The sequence below is a fragment of the Vulpes lagopus genome, chromosome 22 (assembly GCF_018345385.1).
Source record: "Vulpes lagopus strain Blue_001 chromosome 22, ASM1834538v1, whole genome shotgun sequence".
Lineage (NCBI taxonomy): Eukaryota > Metazoa > Chordata > Mammalia > Carnivora > Canidae > Vulpes > Vulpes lagopus.
In genome coordinates this window covers 338,160-365,580 of record NC_054845.1, presented here as the reverse complement: position 1 = coordinate 365,580, position 27,421 = coordinate 338,160, and the positions used below count along the sequence as shown (strand labels likewise).

Genomic DNA, 27,421 nt, shown 5'->3' with positions numbered 1-27,421 from the left:
TAGAATGACCCGATGGTTCAGAAATTGCACTACTAGGTAGTTATCCAAAGGATACAAAAATACAGATTCAGAGGGGTACGCGTCCCCTGATGTTTACAGCAGCATTATCAACAATAGCCAAATTACGGAAAGACCCCAAATGTCCAATGACTGATGGGTGGATAAAGAAGATGTGGTGTACATTTGCTTCGATGTGGATGGAACTGGAGGGTATTATGCTGAGTGAAATAAGTCAATCGGAGAAGGACAAACATTATATGGTCTCATTCATTTGGGGAATATAAATAATAGTGAAAGGGAATAGAGGGGAAGGGTGAAGAAATGGGTAGGAAATATCAGAAAAGGAGACAGAACATGGAAGACTCCTAACTCTGGGAAACGAACTAAGGGTGGTGGAAAGGGAGGTGGACGGGGGTCGGGGGGGTGACTGGGTGATGGGCACTGAGGTGAGCACTTGATGGGATGAGCACTGGGTGTTATTCTGTATGTTGGCAAATTGAACACCAATAAAAAATAAATTCAGTATTAAAAAAAGAAGAAGATGTGGTGTATACATACAGTGGAATATTACTCAGCCATCAAAAGAGCAAAATCTTGCCATTTGCAATGATGTGGATGCAGCTAGACTGTATTACGCTAAGTGAAGTCAGTCAGTTAAAGACAAATACTATATGATTTCACTAATATGTGGAATTTAAGATAGAAATCAGGTGAACATACAGGAAGGGGAGAAGAAAAAAAGGAGAGAGGTAAGCAAACCATAACAGACTCTTATTGATAGAGAACAAACTGAAGGGTGATGGAGGAGGCAGGTCGGGATGGGTTAGACGGGTGGTGAGGGTTAAGGAGGGCGCTCATGATGAGCACCGGGTGTCGTATGTAAGTGACCGATCACTGAATTCTACTCCTAAAACCATTGCTGCACTTTATGTTAAGTAACTGAAATTTAAATAAAAATTGGGGGGAAAGTAGCATTGCATGGTGACAGATGGTAGCTACACCTACAGGGAGCACAGCAAAATGTACAGAATTGTTGAATCACTATGTCGTATCCCGAAAACTAATATAACATTGTGTGTCAACTATACCTGAATTAAAAATATATAAATGTATAATATTTATAAGTTAATAAATATAAATATAAATATATTTATCAGGTAAAGGAAGTGATTTTAGAAAAAAATAGAAACTTAAAATCAACTAAAAAGTTTCCTCTACAATTAAAAATAGATTTTAAGGGGCACCTGGGTGGCTCGGTTAGTTAAGTGTCTGGTCCGAGTCCTGGGATTGAGGCCTGTGTGGGCTCCTCTGCTCAGCAGGGAGGCTGTTGCTTTCTCGCCCTCTGTGCTCTCCTCCTTTCTTTCTCACTCCTTCCCTCTCAAAAAATAAATAAAATCTTTAAAAAAATAGATCTTAAAGTGATTGAATATAATCATAGCCTTACATAAAATAGTGTAAGCAAAAGACAATTAATAGGTTTTTTATTACCTGCATCCAAAATACACTTCCAGTATCCATCATTTGCTAAACAAATTACTTCCAAGGACATCACAGCCATCATCCTTCGTTTATAGCTCTCACACTGCAACATTTCTGGCAAATGTTCAACAGAAAAATCCATGTTGTAAGTGTTTATAAGTTGCCTTCTGTGAGGTGCTGAACCAATGCCCATCATCTTTTAAATTAGGAGGGAATGAATGTGAGGGAATCTTTTTCTTTTTTTCTTCATTTTTTAATATATATTTTTAAGATTTTATTTATTCCTGAGAGACCCTGAGAGGCAGAGACCCAGGCAGAGGGAGAAGCAGGCTCCTTGCATGGAGGCCGACATGGGACTTGATTCCGGGACCCCCGGGTCACTCCTGGAGCCGAAGGCAGGTGCCCAACCACTGAGCCCCCCAGGTGTCCCAGAGGGAAACTTTTTCACTTCAGTTTTAATTTCCTTCCTCTTTCCTTGTTTTGTTTTTGTTTTTGTTTTTGGGTTTTGTTTTGTTTTGTTTTTTTTTTTTAAATTTGCTTATTTGATGGAGAAGAGGATAGACAGACTTTTGGAGAAAGTTGGGCCGCTTAGGTGGCTCAGTGGGCTAAGTGTCTGTCTCCAGCTGGGCCAAGGTCCTGGGGTTGGTTCCACACCAGGCTCCCTGCCCAAGACGAGCTGGCTTCCCCCTTCCCCCTCCCCCTTCCCCTTGCTTATGTTCCCTCTCTCTCTCTCTCCCTTTCTCTCATGCTCTCTCTCAAATAAATAAATAAAACCTTTGAAAATAAATTGTATAAAATATAACCCAGGTCATTATTATTTGCTTTTAATTTAGAAATAAAAGTACACATGAAATATAGCTCCGTATTATTTGTATCTGTGGTCTTAACAAAACGTCTCTGATAGTTCACTGTTGGAGACCCGGGGGCATGTCCAGTATTCCCTCTATTTCCCAGCGCCCGGAGGTGCCTGGGCTGGGGTGACCCAGGCCGCGGTGACCCAGGCTGCTGGTGACCTAGGCCGCTGCGGGCCGCGCCGCGTACTCACCGACCAGGGTCGCCCACACGGGGAGCTCAGGGATGCTCAGCCCTATTATGTGCTTGAGGACCTCCGTGTGGAAGCTGAGCACCGACAGGTGAATTATATTATTGCCCTTAGTATCGGTTTTCCTCCAGTTAGCACCGAGGGACAACAGGTAGCGGATCGTGTCCAGGGCCCCCGAGGTGGCAGCGAGCAGCAGCGGGGTGCACTGATTCCTAAAGAGCGAGGGACAGGCCGCGGTGACCGCAGTGACCAGGGCCCTGGGGCGGCCGCCCTGCAGTCGGGGCAGCTGTACCCGCGGCCCTCGGGGCGCCCACTCCGCCCACACCCTGTCCCCGTGCGCCCCGGTCCGAGGGCTCGCCCGCAGGTGCATCCCCCCCCCCGCGCGTCCCTCCGCCCCCCTACGGTCCGAGGGCTCCCCCGCAGGTGCATTCCCCCCCCCCGCCCATCCCTCTGCCCCGCTCCGGCCCGAGGGCTCCCCCGCAGGTGCATCCCGCCCCCCGCGTCCCTCTGCCCCCCTATGGTCCGAGGGCTCCCCCGCAGGTGCATCCCCCCCCCCGCGTCCCTCCGCCCCCCTACGGTCTGAGGGCTTCCCCACAGGTGCATCCCCCCCCCCCCCCGCCTATCCCTCCGTCCCCCTATGGTCCGAGGGCTCCCCCGCAGGTGGGTGGCCCTGTGTGCTGCCCCCAAGGCCGCATCCTCGCGTGTCCCCGCAGCAGGTGCGGGCGCACCTCGGCCTGAGCGGGCCCGGGGACAGGAGCGCAGGAGGACGGTGCCCCGGGGCGGGCCGCGAACCCCCGTCGTGGGGCGCCCAGACTCACCCGGCGGCTGCCTCCGCCTCGAGCTGCGCCGGGTCCCGTCTGCAGAGTGCGGCGGCCACGCCGATGTTGTCGTAGAAGGCGGCGAAGTGGATGGGCAGCCAGCCCCGGCCGGCGGCCAGCGTGAGGTCTGCGCGGAAGCTCAGCAGGCACACGGTGGCCTCCAGGGCGCAGGCCTGCGCGGCCAGGTGCAGGGGCGTCGGGCCTGGGGGGGCGCTCAGGTGAACCCGGGCTCGGCCGGCCACCCCCCACCCCCCCCTCCGGCCCAGGCCGTGACCCCGGGGACCCGGGATGGAGGCGGGAGTTGGGGTCCCCGCAGGAGCCTGCTCCTCCCTCCGCCTGGGCCTGTCTGTCTGTCTCTCTCTCTTTCTCTCTCTCTCTGTCTCTGTCTCTCTCTCTCTGTGTCTCTCATGAATAAATAAATAATCTTAAAAAATAAAAAAACCCCACACCTTTTCCATATCCATCCACAGAGCTGAGTGCCATGAAATAAAGGCTCTAGAGACCTTGGTGCTGGGATGTAAAAGCTCCAAGAAGAGAAAACAAGTAAATAAAAGCTCCAAGAAGAGCACCGCAAGCATGGATTCAGGCCATTCTAGAATTCCTTTAACTCAGGACATCTGACGGTTAAAATTTAACCCTTCTTCTTCATAAATTAAGAACAAATAACATTGAAACTATTACATACATGAAAAATTAAGTCCATGTATAAAATAGTGTGCGATCAAATTAGCTGTTTCTTGTAAAATAGGAAATCCTATTTTATGTAAGCATTTTTTAGTAGGAAGATCCTCTGAAATTGAAGGAAAAACACGCTCACAAAGGCCTTTCTGGGTCACTAGCTCCAGTGGGTGTTTTCAATTCTTATCTTACCTTCAACAGTAAGGTTCTTCCTGTTTAAAATAGTTGTTTCCCCATGGCCTGTGGGATGCCATGTCGCCACCTGTTTTTCTGCTACCGCTCGGGCTACCCCTTCACAGTCTCCTTTGAACCTTCTCGTTGTCTTGACGCCTACGTGAGCCTTACGGTGTGTCTTGGGCCTTTTTATCTTTGCAGTGGCTTCACCTACCACCTAAGAGTTCATGACTCCCAGGATTCCGTCTCTAGATCTACTGTTTCTCTCCAAGTTCCACGTCTTTACCTCCAGCATCTCACGAGCTGTGTCCACACCGCCTCAGCGTAACACACTCCAAACTGAACGGTCTCTCCCTCCCTACCAACGTGGTCCTCTTCCTCTGCGGCCAAGATCCGAAGGCCGGCAGCATCCAGCCAGCTCTGCTAACCAGCAACCTGGGGACCCAGTATCTCCTTCTCACTTCACCTCCATAGCAAGTCTGTCACCAAGTCTAAGCACCTCTAGAACCTTCTCTGCTGCCTCCACCGCCCACGCTAAGCTTCCCACCTTGCTCTTGCTCTTCAATCCGTCATTGCAAAATGTAAATCTTTTTTTTTTTAATTTTTATTTATTTATGATAGTCACAGAGAGAGAGAGAGGCAGAGACATAGGCAGAGGGAGAAGCAGGCTCCATGCACCGGGAGCCTGATGTGGGATTCGATCCCGGGTCTCCAGGATCGCACCCTGGGCCAAAGGCAAGCGCCAAACCACTGCGCCACCCAGGGATCCCTCCTTAGCAAGAAGATGCAATGGGAAAAAGACAATCCCTTCAACATGTTGGGAAAACTGGACAGCAACATGCAGAGGAATGAACCTGGACCACTTTCTTATGCCACACACAAAATTAAACTCAATGTGGATTAAGGATCTAAATGTGAGACCTAAAACCATAAAAATCCTAGAAGAGTTCATGGGCAGTAATTGCTCTGACATCAGCCACAATGACATCTTTCTAGATATGTCTCCTGAGGCAAAAGAAACAAAAGCAAAAAAGAACTATTGGGATCACATCAAAATAAAGAGCTTCTGCACAGTGAAAGAAACAATCAACAAAACTAAAAGGCAACCTACTAAACGGGAGAAGATATTTGCAAGTGATACAACTGATAAGCAGTTAATATCCAAAATATATATAAAACTTATAAAACTCGACACCCAACAAACAAATAATCCAATTTAAAAATGGGCAGAAGACACCAACAGACATTTCTCTAAAGAAGACATCCAGATGGCCAACAGACACATGAAGAGATCAACGTCACTAATTATCAGAGAAATACAAGTCACACCCACAATGAGGTATCACCTCATACCTATCAGAATGAGTAAAATAAAAAACATAAGAAACAAGTATTAGTGTGGAGGCTGAGGAAAAAGAATCCTCATGCACTGTTGGTGGGAGCGCAGACTGGTGTAGCCATTGTGAAAACCTGTATGGAAACATTCCTCAAAAAATTAAAAATAGAGTTACCATCTGATACAATTATCACACTGCTGGGCATTTGCCCAAAGAATTCAAAAACCCTAATTCAAAGGCTACACAGACCTCTATGTCTATTGCAGCATTATTTACAATAGCCAACATATGGAAGCAGACCAAGCGTCCATTAATAGAAGAATGGGGAAATATGTGATATATGCATATAAAATTATATAATATAATTTGATTATATATTTTATATATATAATGGAATATTACTCAGCCATGAAAAGGAATGAAATCTTGCCATTGCAATGCCATTTGCCATTGCAAATATGTATGGATCTAGAGAATATAATGTGAAGTGAAATAGGTAGATTGGAGAAACACAAATACTATATGATTTCACTTACATATGGAATTTAAGAAACAAAGCAAACAAAGAAGAAAAGAGACAAAAAAACAGACTCTTAAATATTCAGAACAAACTGGTGGTTCCTGGAGGGGAGGAGTGTGGATGGGTGAGGTAGAGGACGGGAATTAAAGACCACACTGACCATGATGAGCACTGAGTAATGTATAGACTTGCTGAATCAGTGTATTATACCTCTGAAACTAATATAAAACTGTACATTAATCGTACTAGAATTTATTTTTAAAGATTTTATGTATTTATTCATGAGAGATACTGAGAGAGAGGTGGAGACACAGGCAGAGGGAGAAGCAGGCTCCCTGTGGGGAGCTCGAGGTGGGACTCCATCCCAGGACCCTGCGGTCATGCCCTGGGCCCAAGGCAGGCGCTTAGCCCCTGAGCCCCCCAGGGATCCCTATGCTGGAATTTAAAAAAGAAGTTAAACTCTTGAGTTGGAAGAATGGCTACATTATGCTATGATTCAGACTTTCATGTCAGGTTCACTGTGTTGCTGGCTGTGTGTTCTGGTTTTTCTAAAGAAACCAAGCTGAAGCTGGTTGTCACTGGTCAATTAAATATGGCTAAAACCTGAAAAAAATTAGCCCCTCTTGAATCATCCTGTGTAGAGTATGAAGGCATGGGGGTCTTTCAGAGACATCTATAGAGGGAAGATGGGCCCTTTAACATGTTTTCTGAATCTCCATATTCTTTTTTTTTAGGTAGGCTTTTGTTTAATTTATTTATTTTTTTCTTCCTTTTTTTTTTTTTTTTTTAATTGGAGTTCAATTTGCCAACATATAGCATAACACCCAGTGCTCATCCCGTATTCAATAGTTAGGTCCCATCTCTCAGCTCAGTCAAGAATGCCTCATCCTCAGACCTCACAGATCGTTTTTGTCGCTAGATGGCAGCGTATCTGGATAATAGTCACTGCATTTTTTTTGGCATAAAAACCACTTTGGGGCCTGATTTTATAAAAATAGTAGAGGTAACTACAAATTCCACAGGTAAAAAAAAAAGAACAAGACGTAAGAGAAATATGAATAAATAACCATGGACAGAAAAATACTTCAAAATATATACAAAAACATCATTATGTGACATTGTCCTGTGACGGGACATTTGGTAGACTGTATAGCGTAAGGAGAGTTTTAACACGTGCAATAAGCTTTCCGAGCACCAGCGACTTTACTTACGTCTTACCGTTTCTTTCTCTTTTCGTGTCCATTTTTGATGACTCTGTTTAAAGGAAAACAGCAGTATGATCATTTATGTACAGCAGTTCCCCCACATTAGTCAAAACAGACTCCTGGGAATAGGAACAAGCGGCCACGTCCAGCTGCCGAGGGCGGGACCGCTTGGACCAGGACCGCGAGGCGGTGAGGCCGACCCCGCAGAGGGTGGGGGTGGCCCGGGTCACTGTCCCCAGGCGCCCCCGAGGCCTGCGCGGTTCTGAGCTGTGCGGTCCTGTGCGCAGACTTGCAGGCAGAGTTGCACATTTTCCATACTTCAAAATCTACCCAATTCTTACCAAATGGAAATCCAAACAGTCACAAGATGAAGGAGAGACTTCAATTTACAAATGAATTTTTTCACACCAAAAACGGCTTCTACTATGGTACGTCTGTAAAAAGCCGCGTACTCATTGCATCTACATTTAACTGAGTTTGTGCTCTATTGTCATCAATCGAAGTGTCTTACTATCAGGACATTTTAATTACATTGATAAGGGAACAGAATTTATTTGTAGTCAACAGGATGAAGGCAGAATATTTTGTTTCGGTGTATGAAAATTTAACACAACTTTTTAAGAAATCTAGTTAAAATATAAAATTGTAATTTCTTATTGCCAGTCTTGAGGCATCAGCTTTTCCGGATATTTTATCTCTATTTTCTTCTTCAGTTATGGACGTCTTCTGCTTTCATTTTCAACGTTATCATTTTTATACTGGTTACATTTATTCTCGTGAATGCATATATCAGTATGCATACTTAATAATCAGAAAAAAAGGGTTTTTTAAAGTCAAAGCTAAGCCTTAAAGGAGCCATTAATCTAAAAAAATATTATTATGGATAATTTTTTATTAATTATAATTTAATTTTACGTATTTTGAAGAAACTACTCCCTGGTTGAGAACTCTGGGCTAATAAACTGATGTCCTGTTGTGTTCTCTATTTATCCACCTTTTCTCTGAATTTCTATAGGACATCACTGCATATTAATTACCACAGTGATTATCAAATGCTTCCCTGCATCCGCCCCTCCATGCGTTCACCCAACAACGGCTTCCTGAGCACCTACGATGCTGGGCTGTCTTCCGGGCGCTCGGATATTGTGGCAAACAAAGTAAACCAAGTCATTGCCTTTTATGGGGCTCATATTTAAGTGAGGGAGACACAATAAACAAATAAATACTACTATAGGAGAGCCATAGGTGATACTTTGAGAACTGCAAGGAGCCCCTCTGACATAAGAGAAACAAAACTCTCCACTTTGCTCTAGGTACCAAGACCAAATTATAATCTTGCTCTAAAATTAACACATATTCTTAATTCTGAATAGTGGTAATAAATAAAAGAAAAACAGTTTAAATTTCAAGAACCTTGTGGTACCTTGGCTAAACATAATATAGCGTCTCTGGTTGACGTTGAAGTTGGCGTTGCACAGTTGACATATCACGGCGACTCTGTTGTGTAGAGCAGCATGATGGAAAATAGTGTAACCAGCCTCATCTGAAACATTGATGGTCGAGCTTGAGGTTTTACGGCTAAATGTATGGAAAACAGCAGATAATCCTCTTTCAACAGCAGACTTCATACCAAACGGGATGCTCTAAAATTATTAAGAGGCCCAGAATAAATTTTTTCAAAATACACTTAAAGTTTAGCTTAAGGAAATGACAATAAATATACCTTACCAGAAATGTATGATCCAGGAATCTATAGCCTCCACACAGGCAAAATGTGGAATTTTTATTTCATATTGAAAACTTTATTTAACCTAATATTTATCCCTAAGATAAAAATTTGAGACATAAAAAAAAAAAAAAAAAATTTGAGACATGTACTTATCTATAATAACATACTATCTATAATAGCTTCCTATACCAATTATGTGATGATTACTGAAATACCTTGCATTTCATAGCTTTTTTGAATCCAAATTTTTTCTTAAATTGTTCATGTAATTGAGCATCTGTTAGTGGAAGTCTTTTCGGTTTCAGAACATTCACGATTTCATTTATGGCTCCCCACCACTTTGTCTTATATAGCTGATGATAGAAGGTTTCAAGTTCAAAACAGATCACATAGTAGCTATAAAAAAATAAAGAAAAAATATAAATCTTTCTGTGTTTGAAGTCATTTGCTACTTTTTTCCCTATGCTGACTAACCTGGATTTTTCTATAACAATTAAACATAAAACTGTAGTTTAAATTGCACTTGAGGGATCCCTGGGTGGCGCAGCGGTTTGGCGCTTGCCTTTGGCCCAGGGCGCGATCCTGGAGACCCGGGATCGAATCCCACGTCGGGCTCCCGGTGCATGGAGCCTGCTTCTCCCTCTGCCTATGTCTCTGCCCCCCTCTCTTTATCTCTCTCTCTCTCTGCGACTATCATAAATAAATAAATAAAATTAAAAAAAAAAACAAATAAATTGCACTTGAGGGGTGCCTGGGTGGCTCAGCAGTTGAGCCTCTGCCCTTGGCTCAGGGCATGACCCCAGGGTCCTGGGATCGAGTTCCGCTTCGGGCTCCCTGCATGGAGCCTGCTTCTCCCTCTGGCTGTGTCTCTGCCTCTCTGTGTGTATCTCTCATGAGTAAATAAATAAAAATTTTTTTAAAAAAAAATTTAAAAATAAATAAATAAAAAAAATTGCACTTGATTGAAAAAGGAGGTTTTAGGGAAATGCTCTGTTATGAGCTGGTCAGAGGCTAATGTACTCTCTTCCTTGACCTTTACTTCCATCCCAGTTTTCTGAATATAATAGATCTCTGCAGGGATGGAGGCATATTTGGGGACCTATTCACATTTATTTGAGGTTGTCACTCTTCCCGTCCACCATCCTTTCCTCCCAAAAGGAAACTAGACCACAAAAATATAAACTAAAGGCTGTCTTAACCCGCACCTTCAGATACAGTGCCAGCCCAGGTGGTGGGACTTGTCATGTTTCCCATGGGCCCTGACTTGTGGACGTGCCGCCTTCATCACTGGGGACTTGCCTAACTTTTTAGACCCCAGCCTCCAAAATTGAGGAACAGATATTCTGACTCTTACTCAGATTTGAAGGCTTTCAAATCACAGTAGTGGTAGGTTCTAGGGCCTTAAGGAGCCATGGGAATCATCCCTAGATGCTTGATTTATGACGCATGACTAAATTACCACTTCCCTCAGTGTCCTACATGCTACCAGGAGTAGACACCACAAACACATACCCCAAGTCCCATAAGACTGCCTCTAGAGGTGCAGGCACAGGGGAGCACACAAAGGACATCCTTTGGTCTTTGAGTGGCCCCGGCGTCAACCACAGAGTCCTGGGGCCCCCAAGCTCTTCTTACGTGCTGCTCCAGGGAGCTAGCTCTGGCTGTGATAAGTGACTATGAGGCCGGAAGTGGCTGACTATGCCTCGGGCCCGGGTACTCAGTGCTGCACTCTTAGATCACGGCTCGGGCAATGACAGACTCACAGATTTAACAAATACCAATGGAATGTGAGTTGGCCTCTTTTAGAAATTCAATTTACTTGTCCCATCAAGCATCTAGAACCAAGAGGGGGTACCCTACTCTAGAAACTGGAGAAGCAAGAGGTGGTGAAGGTGGTTATACCCTGAGAAAATCTCTCACCACAGAATTTTGTGAGCCCCCCCCACCCAAAGTTGGATACACAACCTATGCTGGCCCACACAGAGATGATGCTGGAAGCATGGAAAGCTCAGATGGCAGGTGTTACGAGACAGACCTCATCCAAGGACTGCACATCAGCAGGGACCATAGGGGAGCCTCACTTTTAAAGTAACTCCCTTCATATTCTTCTGCCTGGGAATCTGTACCCGGCCTCTTCTTATTTTTTTTTTTAAGATTTTATTTATTTATTCATGAGAGACACAGAGAAAGAGGCAGAGACACAGGCAGAGGGAGATATAGGCTCCATGCAGGGAGCCTGATGCAGGACTCGATCCCAGGACCCAGAGATCATGACCTGGGCCCAAGGCAGCTGCTCAACCACTGAGCCACCCAGGCGTCCCTGTACCCAGTTTCTAAGGAGCTTCTACATTCCTATATCCCTGATACACCCCATCACATAAAGATGATTTCCGGCCTGCCTCTTCATATTCACAACAGTATCATAATGCTGGTACGCTCTCCTCCAAAAAAAGATATTTTAGTATTGGCATAAATTAATCTTTTTGCTCCAGTTATTGTCACCTTAATAATTTATGAGTTCTTATACTTTTACAGGTGGCCAAATCCTGAGTATCTAACTGTGGCCCCTACTTTTTGATTCTAGTATGGTAGGAGAACCCAACCTGAACCAAAATGAATCTAGGATTTAGATGTTCCCAGGCATGCCTGGAGGGCCAGCAGAACTGATCCTATTTTTATAAGGGACCACGGGTTTCCCAGGAGATACAGTGTTCTAGGAAAGAAAACACCAAGATACATGAGCCCAGTCCAATAACAATGCCCCTAAAATCAAAGAGGGGAGATTTTAAAGATGCATGTTTTCAATCATTCAGACTATTCGCTGGTCCAGCACCAACACAGAATGATCCCTGCATCACAGAAAAGAACAACTGTTGGCAAAATGACCAAAAGAGTTGTTTTTGCACCAAGGGGGGGGGCCTCAAGGTAGCACTTCTTTGAAGCCAATAAAAAAAATCAGGAATGAAATTCTTCCCACTTCATTGGGGAACAGATATTCTGACTCTTACTTACAATCCAATCGTTGGATTGGCTTCAACATGCCTCACAGTTGATGCGAGCTACTTAGCGGGCATGAGGAGGAGCCAGCCCCGAACCCTGAACACCAGACCCACCAGCAGAAGCAACAGAGCCAGCAGTGCCTGCAGTGGCGCCGAGTTGCTTTCACGGGGCCTGCTGAGCGCCAGGAGCCCAGCAGGGGATCGGACGAGAAAAGGAGGAAAGGACAGCTGGCTCATGGGACCTGAGAGCTGATGCAGGAGCGCCTGGAGTCTTAGGAATCACTGGAGGTGGAGATCATGAAACTCAAAGTCGTCTAGGAATTGATTCAGGAACCGGGAAACCACTGATGATCTCCACTCCCCATGCCGGCTGGGTCTGGGAAACACGCTCCTGCTGGCGTTGAAAGCCCGCAAGTGCACACCCAGCTATTGACCACTCACCAACGCTGATGAGCAAATGTGCATAGTCAGAAAGTAGAGCTGCCTGCACCACGGCACCCCATTCCAACAAGGGGACTGAGCCCCCTAGAGTCAATGGCAGTGAGCTCCTGTCAAGCATATTCCTGCGTCCATGCCCACCTCTTACCAAGCAGATTTCACCTCACCGGATTCTCTGCATTCCAGCCAGACTCTACAACCCGGGCGAACAGAGCATTATTCACAAGTGCTTCCATGATACCATGTAGCTTGGCAAGGGTTGTACGTGGAGAATGTCAACAGGTGCTGGATCCCCGAGCGAGAGATTTCCACCCCCAGAGAGACGCATGCCAACTGTCCATTCTAAAAGCATGGGGGTCTATTACTTAATTCTCTCCAAAATCATGAAGGTCATTAGCCCCACGGTCTTTGGCATGGCCTAGTATCATGTGCACATCCAGGCAGTATTAGTGAAAAGATCTACTTTTCATTGTTTATGCTGCTTCACCCTCTGCCTTGTTTCTGGTATTTTCCCCACTGCCATGCATCTTGAGAGAAATTTATAATCTTTGTCTTTACTTCGTCACATCTCATGAACGCTCGCTCCCCAACTTTACCCTTCGGCTCACTACACGCAGCTTCTAACCAGAACTAATTCTCTTGCCAAGTCATTGCCAAATTTAGTGTGTTCTCTTTAGTCTTAAGTCAACGTGGCCCTTTTCTCTGTTGAATTTGATGCTTTTAACTATGTCTCTATTTTAAAAATTCTCCCCATTTGGCTTCCACTCTATCCTATTTCTTGGTGCTTCTCCCTGTATCACTCCTTCTCAGTCTCCTTGGCTGTCTCCTCAGCTTCTCCCCGCCCCATTTAAAAGCTGCGGTTCTCCAGAGTTCTAGACTTGGTCCTGTCCTCTGAGCCACTTCCATGCCTTAAAACAAAAACAAAACCAAAAACAAAAGAAACTTCTCCTATATGCTTCTAAATATCAAGTCTCCACCTTCTAATAACAATGCCCCTAGTTCCACTTTCCGTATTTCCAAACTTCCAAATTTCCAAACTTCCAAACTTTCCATATTCCAAACTTTGAGAAACATCCAACTTCAAAAGATGATCCACATAACAAGCCCCAGCAGAGGAAGAGAATTCTCAGCCATATTTTTTATGGAACTAAAGGGCTTTGTGCTGAGTCCACTGCTTTTCAGCAGGCCCACAGGATTTGATCCTTACCTCCATCCCCATATAACCCCGGCGATAGTCATAAGAACTGATCCCCACGTCTAAGGCTTATTACACAGAATGTAACAAAGAACATGAGTAACAAATACGCTATTCAGTATTTTGTTGAGTCTATATTTCATTCATGGGGGTTATTGTCCTAGCATCTTATGCTGAGGTATTAAGTTAGCCTTTGCATTTTGACACTTTCCTTGTTTTCTCCTAGATTTCAACAAGTTGTGGCTACTGTGAGTAATTACTGAAAGTTCCTTACCTTTTTCCATTAAGTTCCATGACTGGTATCGAGTAATATTCTTTGTATCCTGAATCTTCTGCAAATGTATTAGCAGCACAATCCCGTATTTTTTCTAAATTGTTCTAAAATAGGAGTTACGTTACTAAAAACATATCTTTAAACAACTTTAAACAATTATGACTTCTTTTAGATGAAATTTTATATCATAAATGATAAATTTCAGTATAATATCCCACTAGACTATAACGATAACTCCATGTATCCAATTCCTACCTTCGGAAATGCGGAAAAAATACAAAAGAAAAGACAATGTAAAGAAGGTAGAAAAGCAACAATTACTCAAATGTTATAATGTTTATATTAAATTCTAGATTAGATTGTTGTTCCTAAACTCTAGAGGGTCTCTCTTCTAATACTAATCCTCAAGGAAAATGGAAGAATATGTAGCGAATGTTGAAGGATTTCTACGATACTTTTGATTAACTTTTAGGGCAACTATGATTAATTTTTTTTTATTATTTATTTATGATAGTCATACAGAGAGAGAGAGAGGCAGAGACATAGGCAGAGGGAGAAGCAGGCTCCATGCACCGGGAGCCTGATGTGGGATTCGATCCCGGGTCTCCAGGATCGCGCCCTGGGCCAAAGGCAGGCGCCAAACCGCTGCGCCACCCAGGGATCCCAGGGCAACTATGATTAAAAGTCTGTTAATTCGGTGAGAAGAGGTCGTTGTACCTAGCTTATTTATCATTTTATCTCTGACACCTAACATGCCTCAGATGCAGTTGCACTTAACTCATGCATGTTACACGATGTATGAAAAAATTAGTGAGTTAGAAAGATAACCATTGGGAGCCCGGCCTAGTGCCTGTGCCAACAGAGACTCTTTCTGGATGGAGAATAAGATAAAATGAATTGTGAAGTGACAAACAATAATTTCAGGAACAACAATAATTTAAACCTTAAAATCTTCCAAAGCATTCTCAATTGAAGGTGTGCTGATATCAAATTCAATTCCTCCATGAACATGAAAATATTGATCCTCTTTGTAGTGAAAGTGCTGGCATTTAAAGTCTCGTCCATAAATAAATGGAGGCAATTCTCGCTCTGTCTTGACCTTGTCATCTCCAACAATGAAAACAAAGTTTCATTTAAAAAGTGAAAACACATACACAATCAAAATTTGAAGATCTAGATTTTCATTTACACAAACCAAGTGAAAAAAAATCTCCATTAAGTGAAAATCTTGGCAATTATAGTGTATGAATCATGGTCTTAGTGCATATCTTAAACACAACAGTATGTTTATATCATTCATTTTGGGCATTTTCTATAGTTTGTATACACATTTTAACAGAATGGTCAAAACATTATTCTACTTATTGATTTTTATATGTGAGTTCAAGACTAATGTCTTACCTCTAATTGTCAGAAAAGGTTTAAAACTATGCCTCAAAAAACAAAAAACAAAAAACAAAAAACAAACTATGCCTCAGAGAATTTTTGACTAAACCCCAAAAAACAAAAAATAAAACAAACTATGCCTCAGAGAATCCTTGGCTAAATAAAAGCTTAACCTGACCTAATTTAGGCAAAAAGAGACATTAAGAAAAGAAATAGGTGGGTATTTCTCACTGACAAAAATAACTAGCTCACTTTGTTGGAAAGTAATAAAACCACACATATAACATTTATTTTAGAAAAATAATTTTCTATCCCTAAAAGTTTCATTATTTTGGAAGCTATTGTAACAGTACTGAGTTATTTCCAATTGTTTGTACCTGATGTATAAAAACAAATTTTTTTTATATTGACTTTATATCCTGCAATCTTGCTAAAAACTCACTTCTTGGTCCTAGTAGCTTTTTTGGGTAGATTTCTTAAGATTTTCTACATACAAGATTAAGTCATTTGTAAAAAAAAAAAAAAAAGGAAAGAAAAAAAAAGACACCTTTTCTTTTCTTTTTTAAAAAAAAAAAAAGAAAAATAATTTTCTAAAGCTCCAGTAATGATTAGGTTTGTTCTATATTTTGACTTATTAGCAGAATACAGTTTCATCAGTGTAAGGTATGTAATGTATTTGGAGAAATGTAAAAGGTACAGAAAACTACGATGAATAATACAACACCTTAATATCACCACCTGGAATTAACTATTAACATTTAGTCATATTTGCTTTCAATAATCTAAGTAATAAAACACTACAGATATAGCTAACGTTCTCTTTAATCAAAGACCTTTCAGTTCTACACATACTGCTCTCCTACCTGCACCCCAGGACGAGAATTGTCATGAGCCCATTTGTAAGTAGTTCACACACAGATAAGCATAATAATTTTGACCATTTGAATGCCCATGATACAAATTTTCGGTACATGATTTGCAAAATTTCTACTGAAAACTTGCCACCTGAATAGAAAGCCTGCCATGATAAGTCTACATGTTTGGGCATCAATGAAAATATATAAATTGTGTGCTAACCTGGGTGGGAGGAATAGTTTGCACTACATTCTTGTCAAAGTCCACGTAAGTACAGTCCTATTTCTGCTCTCTATTTTCTTACATTGGTTTATTTGTGTAGAACAGTGCTAGCGCATTAGTAAAGTTTTAAAATATGTTTTCATCTCTTTTTCAGAAATGTAATACCATTCGTGATCCTTTGCTGCTCCATATTACTTTCAGAGTCAATTCACAAATTTTCATGAAAAACACAATAGGGATTTTGCATAGAAGTGCATTGAATTTGTAGGTTTATCGATCAGATATGACATATTCACAGGTTGTGCCATCATGAACATGCCATATTTCCCTATTTTTTTCAGAATTTGTTTTAAGTCTTCTAATAGCCCATATAATTGGTATAAATATATATCAAGTACATATAGCAAGTATTTTAAACTACTTTAGAGAAATTAAATTTTGTTTTTCTTAACAGGCTACAGCAAAATCACATGCCTGGACTCACTCACTACAAACAAAATTGAATTTAAATATAAATTTAACAAAAAAATTAACAAAGTAAAAAAATAAATTTAACATGTATATATGTTATACACACACACACACACATACATAATTATTTTATATTTGATTTTTGGTGATATACTTACCTGAAAAAGGCTGAAGTAGACTACTTAAATATGGAACTTTCATCTTCTTTTTTAAACTCAGTAGAAATGGAGTCAGAAAACATATTAGCTTTAGGTATCCTATCCCTTTTCTGATTTCTTTTTTCTTCTCAAAGTGCTTTTGAATAACCTTTTTCTGAAGATATAACCTTTGCTGTAGCCTCTGGTAGGTACAAATATCAAGATAATCCTGATTATATTTTATAGCGTTAGTAAGCCAATAGGCTGTTTCAAATATAAAGACATTTTCATACTGTTGAACTTGTGTGGTACTGAATGTCAACTTTAGCATAATGTTTTCAGCATATTTCATAAAAACAGCCTTTTCTTCAGGGCTATTGGGATCATATGTTGGATCTTCATTCATGTCTTCATCATAGATTCCATTAAAGTCTGGATCTTTTGTAATATCAACCAAACCTTCACAGTAAAAAAGAAAAATTTTAGATAATGATAACATCATATGTGGCTTCTGGATAAATGGAGTAGTTTGAACACTCAGCTTCATCTTGAAATCCTACTAAAGTGACAATAAAGGAATAGTGAGATGCCAAAAAATTGTTAAAGATGAATAGCATGTGGAGGAGTGGTAGCTAAGCAGTTAGAAGGATGGACGCTTGGAGAATTAACTTTCCATGACCTTTGGAGGAAATACAAATACGGTACCATGGAAACAATGTAAGCCCCATACTTAATCAGGCTAACTATGGAAGAACAAAAAATGTGATCTCCCTTTAAGCAGGGATTCAGCTTCTCACTTGGCTAAAAAAAAAAAAAAGTATCATTTTCACATTTCTTGTTTTTGCTGATATTGGAAGCTAAACATATGTGATACAGAACTTTCCTGCTAATTGTGATTAAATAAGAATTAAAACTTGATTTTACTCTATTATAAGTGACAAATATCCTGTTTCATTTTCTTCCCATTTATGACAAAATTAAGGACTTCCTTGTTGTCAAGTTGTCTTTTTAAGGACATTTACACATGTAAGGTTACCCTTAATCTAAGCTTGAGAAAACTGCACAAAATCATAAAATGCGTAGAACATCTGGAGTCTGTAACACAAGACACCTTAAAAGTGTAAATGGCACATCAATATGCCTCCCTTTCTTTTTCCTTTTTGTTTTCCTCAAATCTATTAAACAAGCGCAAAATGCTAGAATACACTTGGATTTTTAAATGGCCACTATGATTCACTTTCCTTTTGCAAAAGTTAAATTAAGAAATTATAAAGAAATTAACGTATTTCTAACAATTAAAAAAAATCTGAACATAAACCAAGGTGTTGTTGACATCTCTCGAACTTTGTAGCCTGAGGTGAGGAGGGAAGAGGGAGGGAAGGGAGGGTGGAGGGTGAGGAGGGAAGAAAGGGAGGAGGGAGGGAGGAGGATGGGGGAGGAGGGAAGAAAGGGAGGAGGGAGGGAGGAGGATGGGGGAGGAGGGACCGGAGGGAGAAGGGAGGAGGCTGGGAGGGAGGAAGATGGGAGGGAGGAGGGCAGAGGGGAGGAAGAAGGAGGGAGGGAGAAGGATGGGGGAGAGGGGAGGAGGGATGGGAGGAGGGTGAGGGAGGAGGGAGGGGAGGGGGAGGAGGGAAGAGGGGAGGAAAGTGCAGGAGGAGGGATGGGAGGGGGAGGGGGAAGAGGAGAGGAGAGGAGGGTGTGGGAGGAGGAATGGGAGGGAGAGGGGGGTGGGGGAGGAGGGATGGGAGGGGGAAGGGAGGAGGATGGGAGGGGAGGAGGGAGGAGGGAAGAAGGGAGGAGGGTAGGGCCAAGGCCCGGGGGGGGCGGGGGGTGAGGGCAGGTGCCTGAACACTCGGGGGTTCGGCCCAGGGAGCCCCAGAATCGCTGCGCCGCCTCCTATGTCAGTTCCTGGGAGGAGTTCAAGATTCCTGGTCTAAAGTTTGGGGCCGCATCGGAGAACTCAGCTAATTTTCTTAATGACACAGTTCGTGTCACGAGAGACAAAAAGTCATTAAAAAACGGAAATGTGACCACAACACGTCATGCAGATCATAGGTGCAAAGTCATAATAAAGTCAAAAACAAGAAAGGATCGAATTTTAAAAATCAGATGTCGTGGAGGTGGGAGGCGGCGACGGGCACCCTGGGTGTCCCCCCTCCTGATCCTGGACTTGACCTCGAGGCCTCCTCTGCCCCCCCGAAGGTCACGGAGGTGCCCGAGCCGTGACCTCCTTCCTGCCCCCAAGCCTGCTCTCTCTGCTTCTCCGGACCCAGGCTGCAGGCAGCAGGGCAGGAGGCATGGGGGGGGGCCGCGATGCGGGCCTCTTGTCACCAGCCTGTCCCTGCAGGGCGACACTGGCCCCCAGGGCCCTGCCCAGGCAGCGGAGGCCGGATTCCTTGTCCTCTGGAGCCCTGGGAGGACGGGCGTCCCCCGGCGTGGGCACCTTGGGGTCTCGCCGCCCCCTGGCCCTGCCCCGCCTGCTCCCTGCTGTGGCCTCCGACAGCCCTACGCTGTGCTGCCCCCACGGGCCGCACCGCCCCCATCCCTGGGTGGCTTCCCGGGCCGCCAGTCCCTGGGCTCCGGGCAACCCCGGGACCCGAGCCAGGGTTCACCCTGCCCCCCTCGCCCCTGGGCGCCAGCTTCAGGGTGGCCCCACGCGACTCCCCAGACAGCCGGGGAAGCTCAGCGGGGCTCCCGGGACTGCTGCCCCCTGCACTCACCTCTTCCTGTCCCTCCTTCCCTTCCTTGGAGTCATTTCTGTAACCCACCCCGATTTCAGCCCTCCTTTCAGGTGCAAATTGGGGGGCAGCCTGGGCTGAAGACATTGCTCCCCTACGGCTCCAGACCTGCTGCTTCCTGCATCCTGTGGCATGAAGGGCCACAGCCCGAGTCAAGGTGCGTCCCCAGGCCTGGCTCTCAGGCCTGCAAGGTTTCACAGGGATGCTCCGATGCGGTAAGTGATGGGGAGCCCACGAGTCCTCCTGCCTCGTGGGTCCCCCAGAATGTCTGCGGGGTGTTCTCCTCGGTTAGTTCCCATCATTGTGCAGTACCAAGGGGGGGCCTGGAGGCCTGGGTGACACCGAGGAGGGAGCCTGGAGGCCTGGGTGACACAGGACCCTGGGGCAGGCCTGGAGGCCTGGGTGGCGGTGGTGGCCCGCGAGGACTCCCAGGGCCGCAGGAGAGGAGCCCCTGCCCGGTGCTGCTCGTCTTCGTGGCCAGGCGGCTGGTCTTGTGAAGGGCTTCAGCAGGCACGTGGAGGGGTGGCTGCATTTGGGGACACTTGCGGCATCGCTCAAGTGCAGCGGGCAGGAGCCTGAGCCTCGATGGCCTGGCCCGGGTCCCCAGGCATTGGCCATGAAATACTGACCCCTGTCTCGTCTGGTGACGCGCTGTGCGAAGCCCGAGCTCTTCGAGCAGCTCTGAGCCTGGGGTCCCTGGAAGCCGCAGGGCCCTAGGGCGACGTGGGACGGCGGGGAGGGTGCCTGCGCCCTGCCCGTGGCCATCACTGCTCGGAGCCACGCTGAGCCAGAGCTCGCACAGCCTGCAGGCCCCTTAGTCCTGGTGGCCCTGCTCCCCTGCGCCCCGTTAGACTGCGACCGTGACACTGTCACTGGGAGCATGGCCGTGACAGGTCCCTGGGGTGGCCCCGATGGCACCAGGAGCCCCAGGCCCAGCCGGCGGCCGCGGATTCGTTCCGTGGGCCCGCTCCCGTCGTCTGTGTTCTTAGTCACTCGCCGGCCGCTGCCACCTCCTGCTGGTCTTGCCCTTTATCATCGACTCGGTCAGCAGACGGCCAGGGGCGCTGGGGGCTCGGCCAGGCGGGGACCCCGCGCACCCCCGCCCGAGGGTGCACACAGACTCCTTCGGGCCCTTCCCCTAAAGGTCCAAAGCTCGAAGCAATGTTCTGCTCCTCGGGGGGAAGCGCCCACGGGCGGCCTCGCTGGTGGGAACGAGCTTCCAGCACCATCGCCGCAGGGACCCAAGAGCCAATACCAGCTCCGTCAGGATGGTCAAGTCTCAAACGTCCCCGGAAGCCACTGTCGCTGCTGTTGCTCCTTCACCTGCACGGAGCTCGGTCCTCACCGAGCTCCTGCCTTGCGTCGGTCACGGAAGCAGCCGAGCAGCTGGGCAGGCTGGCGACCCCGGCCACCTCAGCTGTCCTGCCGACCTACAGGGATGAGCCCCGGGCCCGAGGGGCCTCAACGGCCAAGGTGACATCTTGATTTAAAGACGCTTGATTCATGTCACCCGAGTGGCCCCGGAGGGTCTAAATGCCAGGATCCTAGTGCTTCGGGGCCACACCCAGGGGACAGCACCCAGGGGTCAGCACCCAGGGGTCAGCACCCGAGGGCACAGCACCCAGGGGTCAGCACCCAAGGTGACAGCACCCAGGAGTCAGCACCTGAGGGGACAGCACCCGAGGGGACAGCACCCAGGAGTCAGCACCGAGGGGACAGCACCCAGGAGTCAGCACCCAGGGGTCAGCACCCAGGGGTCAGCACCCGAGGGGACAGCATCTGAGGGCACAGCACTCAGGAATCAGCACCCAGGGGTCAGCACCCGAGGGCACAGCACCCAGGGATCAGCACCCAAGGGTCAGCACCCGAGGGGACAGCACCCAGGGGTCAGAACTCGAGGGGACAGCACCCAGGAGTCAGCACCCAGGGGTCAGCACATGAGGGCACAGCACCCAGGAGTCAGCACCGAGGGGACAGCACCCAGGGGTCAGCACCTGAGGGCACAGCACCCAGGGGTCAGCACCCGAGGGGACAACACCCAGGAGTCAGTACCCAGGGGTCAGCACCCAGAGGTCAGCACCCGAAGGCACAGCACCCAGGGGTCAGTACCCAGAGGTCAGCACCCGAGGGCACAGCACCCAGGGGTCAGCACCCAGGGGTTATCACCTGAGGGCACAGCACCAAGGGGTCAGCACCCAGGAGTCAGTACCCAGGGGTCAGCACCTAGGGGTCAGCACCCGAGGGCACAGCACCCAGGGGTCAGCACCCTAGGGGACAGCACCCAGGAGTCAGTACCCAGGGGTCAGCACTCAGGGGTCAGCACCCAGAGGTTAGCACCTGAGGGGACAGCACCCAGGAGACAGCACCCAGGGGACAGCACCCAAGGGTCAGCACCCAGGGGTCAGTACCTGAGGGGACAGCACCCAGGGGTCAACACGAATGGGTCAGCACCCAAGGCTCGGCACCCAGGGGTCAGCACCCAGGGGTCGGCACCCAGGGGTCAGCACCCGAGGGGACAGCACCCAGGGCACAGCACCCCAGACACAGCCCCCGCCCCACACAGCCCTGCAGCCCACGGCCCGACGCAGGGAGCCCCGGGGCCCAGGTGGGGGGACAGGTGGGTGACCTCACTTTGTGCGGCCAGGCCGTGACCCAGGGTCATGGGGCTCGTGGGGCTCGGGCGCCGCAGGCCCCACCATCCCGCTCTGTCCCTCGCTCTCCGGTGACTGAAGACACAGGTAAATCTTTCAGAGCAGGTGGGCACCCATCCAGCCCCTTGATGCCGCCTAAGGACACCAATGGCGCCTACGCTGTGCCGGCAACTTGGGCCCGAAGCAGGCTGAGCCCGCAGGTTAGCGGCTTTTCCGGACCTGTGCGCCCCAGGGGACCGTGTGATGGTCCTTGACGTCAGACTGACTTGTGTGTCTCCGCTAGAAATAAAAGCTCAACGAGAATTAGAAAAGTGAAGAGATCAGAGTCCGCTTGGAGCATGCCTGTGCGTCCTGTATGTGCGTGTGTAGACCCTGATGAGGCCGGGGGTGGGGGGACCGTGGGGCAACTGTCAGACTCCCTAACCCTACTGGCCATATTAATTATCGAGTGGTTATAATTGTTCCGCGTCTTATTGAAAAGCTAAGAAGTGAAGTCTGCGTTAGTGGCCAGACGTCAAGGGACTCAAGGGACCCTGAGGCCACGTTGTCCCCACTTACATGGATAATTCAGGTAAAAAATGATTCACTTCCACCTGAAATACCATGAAGAGTTCCCGTCATCAGCTCTATCCTGCCAATGGAAACCCGCTAATTAGGGGGAGCATTAGGCGTGTCCCCCTCGGCCTGAGGTCGCCAGAACTTACACCGCACCGAGGCCACGCGGGACCCACCAGGCTGTCTCCGACCGGAGCCTCCTCAAGCGCAGCCGAGCGACGCGCTACCCGGGCAACAGATGTGTCCTCAGGACAGTCAGGGAGGGGACGCCGAGCGACGGTCGATTCCCAGAGGACAAACCGTCGGCCTTATTAGCTGCAGACAAGATTACAGCCTCCCTAAAACCTATTGCTGGCTCCTGCCATGCACGTGAACGTCAAAGAACAACTGCTTCTTAAAACAAATGCCACTAAATGGCCAAATCTGAGCGCTGATGCCCGTCCGTCCTTGACTGCAACTCTCACGTCACTCATTTTTGAGGTCGCTAAAGTGGCAACGCCTCGTCAACCTGGCACTTTGCTTGCAAGTCTGGAGACTTTTCTCTCCGCACCCGAATTCTACTCGTGGCCCTATTTCGCATTTTCCTACTGAGGCTCTGTAAGACAAAAGGCATCAGCTGAAAACTCCAACCGAGACAAAGATAAATCACTTTAAAAATATGGCTTCTAATAAAGATAGCGCTTGTTAAATTCTCTTACCTGCCGCACTGAACTCTGCAAAAATGTCTTTGTGTGTTTGCGGCTTTCCGTCTGGGTCAATGTCCATGACAGTCCGCCACAACTCAGAGAACCTGGCCCGTTTTTCCTTGGGCATGTAGAGCCCGTGCCACAGCGCCTTCAGCATGTAGTCAACGGTGATCAGAATTTGCCCAATTCGGGTATCATAGTAAGCTGGAGGCAACTGGCAGGAGGAGCTCTGGTCGTAGTTAGCTTCTAAACTGATTGAGGGGATTTGGTTCAGGCAGTAAATCCCGACGGCCAGTTCCCGTATGATTTGATGGACTTCTCTGTAGTCCAAGAGAGCTGTCGGGTCCATGGGGGTCAGCAGGATTGCAGTGGAGAAACCCACATTGTTCATCTGGCTCATGATTCCACACGGCAGGTCCAACTGAGAGCGGACGTCATCTTTGGCGGACAACCAGCTGACCAGGGTGGTGGTCAGCAATTCTTGGACTTCACTCCGATCATATTTTTCAAAGAAAGCAGAAGCATTTCTCTGTACTGCCAAGTTTTCCAGGTAGGTTTCTTCATCTTGGTTTTGATCAAATCTAGGTAACCCTTTTTTGGGCAATCTTAACATTTCATGTTAATTGTGCGTGGCCTTTCTGAAGTTCCTGCAATGAACAAAAAGGAAAAGGCAATGAAATTTGCCATGGTGACGAAGCTGGATTTGTCAAGAAATAAATCTGTACCGTTATCTTTATTAAGTCATTTCATGGTGTAATGTTTTCAATTTTTTAATTTTTTTAATTTTTAATTTTTTATTTTTTTTTATTTATGATAGTCACAGAGAGAGAGAGAGAGGCAGAGTCACAGGCAGAGGGAGAAGCAGGCCCCATGCGCCGGGAGCCAGACGTGGGATTCGATCCCGGGTCTCCAGGATCGTGCCCTGGGCCAAAGGCAAGCAGTAAATCACTGCACCACCCAGGGATCCCATGTTTTCAATTTTTTTAAAGAACATTTTTAACGATTGAGGTGTAATATTCAAACGGTAGTTTGAGGTCTACAGAACAGTGATCCAAGATCTGTACGTATTTTGAAGTGATCGCCACAATAAGCCTGGCCAGCAGCGTCACCATACATAGTTACAAAATTGTGGGTTTTTTTTTTTTTTGTGATACCTACTTTTAAAATTTGCTCTTGCAGCAACTTTTCAAAATGCAGTGCAGCATTGTTAACTATAGTTGCCGTGCCCCATGTGATGCCCCCGTGACTTATTTGTCTTACAGCTGGAGGCTTGTATTTTGCCCCCCTTCAAGCCTCACCTACCCCCTGGCCCACTCCTTTGGCAACCACCCATCTGTTCCCTGTATTTATGGGCTTGTGTAGGCTTTTTTTTTTTTTTTAAAGATTTTATTTATTTATTCATGATAGTCACACAGAGAGAGACAGAGAGGCAGAGACACAGGCAGAGGGAGAAGCAGGCTCCATGCAGGGAGCCCGACATGGGATTGGATCCCAGGTCTCCAGGATCGCGCCCCAGGCCAAAGGCAGGCGCCAAACCGCTGCGCCACCCAGGGATCCCTTGTGTAGGCTTTTGTTTGGGGGGTAAAGGGGGGTGGACCTGTGGGGAGGACTCACGGGGGGAGGATGCTGAGGGGGGAGGGATGGAGGGACGGGGGGGGGGGACGGGGGGAGGACTCCAGGAGGACCCCGGGGCTCTGGGAGGGGGTTGGATGCTGGGCGGGGAGGAGCCGGGGGGGAGGGTGCTGAGGGGGGGAGGACGGAGGGGGACCCAGAGGGAGGACTGGGGAGGGGAGGATGCTGGGCGGGGAGGACCCTGGGTGGTGATGATCCCAGGAGAGGAGGACCCGAGGGAAGACCCTGGGAGGGGAGGATGAGGGGGGAGTACTCTGAGGGGGAGGACCCGGGAGAGAGGATGCTGGGAAGGGACGAGGGGGTAGGATGCTGGGCGGAGGGGGAGGATGGGGGGGCAGATGCTGGGCGGGGAGGATGGGGAGGAGGATGACTGAGGATCCCGAGATGGGAGGACCCCGGGGGTGGGGGGAGGACCCCAGGAGGGGAGGACGGGGGGGGCTGAGGACCCCCAGAGAGGAGGACCCCGGGGGCGGGGATGGTCCGGCCACCCCATGGGCACCGCCCGGCCGGCGTGGGGTGGGCAGGACCACCGCAGACAGGGCGGCGGCCTCCCTTCCGAGCCCCCCGCCCGCAGGGTCTCCTCCCCTCACCGTTCAAGGCCCGCCTGGCCTCTAGGGCAACCCCGGGGCGCAGGTGCGGGGCACAGGTGCGGGCTCCCGGCTCCGAATCCCACCTCCGCGTCGCCCCGGAGCCCAGCGAACGTCCACGCAGCGGCCCATTGTGAGGCAGCACGGGCCGCGGGGACCCGGAGCGCAGGGCGGTTCCCTGAACGGGCTCACACAGGTGCGGCAAGGGTGGCTCCCCAGGAGGCCGGCAGGGTCCAGGGCAGCTGGGTCTGCGGACTGGGCCCCACGGGGAGGGGGCTGCCAGGCCCACGAACAGCCTTCCAGGGACGGGAAACGGGTGACGAGAGCCCCGCGGAGAGCACAGTGGAGCTTCCTGAGAAACCCCACAAAACCCTGCTTAAAGAGCGAGAGACCCGGGCACAAATCGGGTCGTGGAGGCACCTGCGGCTCTAAACACTAGGTTGCTGAGCTCATGACTCTGAACTTCATTCCTAAGTCTAGGCTCGGTTGGTGCAGCGGATGTGCAGACTGATGTGGCCGTGGAGGTGCAGGCGGGGAAGGGCTGGAGAAACGATGGGGTGGCCGCAGACCCAGTGGGGGTGCGGTGTTTTCAGAAAGGTGGTCCAGATGACACGGATTTGTCAGGGGAAATGGGGAATCCGGGCAAGATTAGCTCAGCTGTGGACAGACTGACCTCAGGGTAACAATGAGAACCAGGTGGAGATGCCAGGTCCAGCTCAAGTACTTAGGTGTTGGCCAGGAACAGCAGGAAGGGGGACGTGTATACATTTGGGGACGCTTAGGGCATGTGAAGCCAAGGACTGGCGGAAAAGGGAAAGTGACCAAGGGAAAGAGTTAAGAAAAGTTTGGAACCCAGGATGGAAACCTGAGAAATTCAGTATATAAAAATCAGGTGAAGAGAATGGAGCCAGCAAAAACCACCAAAAGCAATCAAGAGGCAGGAGGAAAACCGAGACTGGGCACAGAAGCCAGAAGTGTTCCATCGATAAGGGACCGCCCAGTCTCATCGGGCCACTGGGTCAAGGGGGTAACTTAACTTGTCCAGAGTTTACCAACATGGATGTTTCAGTGACAATTTGGGGGCAGAATTTCTCTTGGTGCAACCAAGTCACAATTTTAGCTGCTGTAGACGTAGTAGCAGAAATTGATGCTTGCTGCTCCAGGGCAGGGGTGTAAGTCAGCTTCTTTCACAGATTTGCATGCTTGCACTTACAATATATCTAACTCCTTCTGCTTGTTTTTTGCTCAGGGACCCAGATGGCTTGTGCTAAGCGTCTTAAATCTGGGAAAGCTGTTTAAGGACGGACACAGAACTGCATCCCAGGGTTCATGGGATGAAGCAGCAAGAAGGTTCTAAAGAATCAGGCTCTCTGGGGACTAAAGAGACAACCTGCAGGCAGGATTCTGCCGGAAATTCCCTAGCGGTTGTCCTGGATTTACATGTAAGGCTCCTAAAGTAGTGCCCGCCACATAATCACCACTATAGAAATGATAGATGTTTTCAGTATTGAACTATGTTGTTATTATAAAAATTATGATTATATTCCAATCTAGGCTGGAGGGCAAATCTCCTAGTTTATCTATTCCTGATAGCAGCAATGTCAACCTGGTGC

General features: G+C 47.7%; 1 protein-coding gene across 1 annotated transcript in view; it reads right to left on the bottom strand.

Annotated features, from left to right (window-relative positions):
- ANKAR (ankyrin and armadillo repeat containing) overlaps positions 1 to 24,202 on the bottom strand; it is a 49,083-nt gene extending 24,881 nt beyond the window's left edge. Inside the window, exons 1-9 of the mRNA XM_041737360.1 lie at positions 23,602 to 24,202; positions 16,981 to 17,418; positions 14,832 to 14,995; positions 13,889 to 13,992; positions 9,198 to 9,378; positions 8,677 to 8,896; positions 3,340 to 3,541; positions 2,525 to 2,733; positions 1,489 to 1,593 (exon numbers count right to left, since the gene is read on the bottom strand). Of these exons, the coding sequence (XP_041593294.1) occupies positions 1,489 to 1,593; positions 2,525 to 2,733; positions 3,340 to 3,541; positions 8,677 to 8,896; positions 9,198 to 9,378; positions 13,889 to 13,992; positions 14,832 to 14,995; positions 16,981 to 17,418; positions 23,602 to 24,202 (2,224 nt within the window). The remainder of the gene's footprint in view (positions 1 to 1,488; positions 1,594 to 2,524; positions 2,734 to 3,339; positions 3,542 to 8,676; positions 8,897 to 9,197; positions 9,379 to 13,888; positions 13,993 to 14,831; positions 14,996 to 16,980; positions 17,419 to 23,601) is intronic.
- Between the last annotated feature and the right edge of the window lie 3,219 nt (positions 24,203 to 27,421).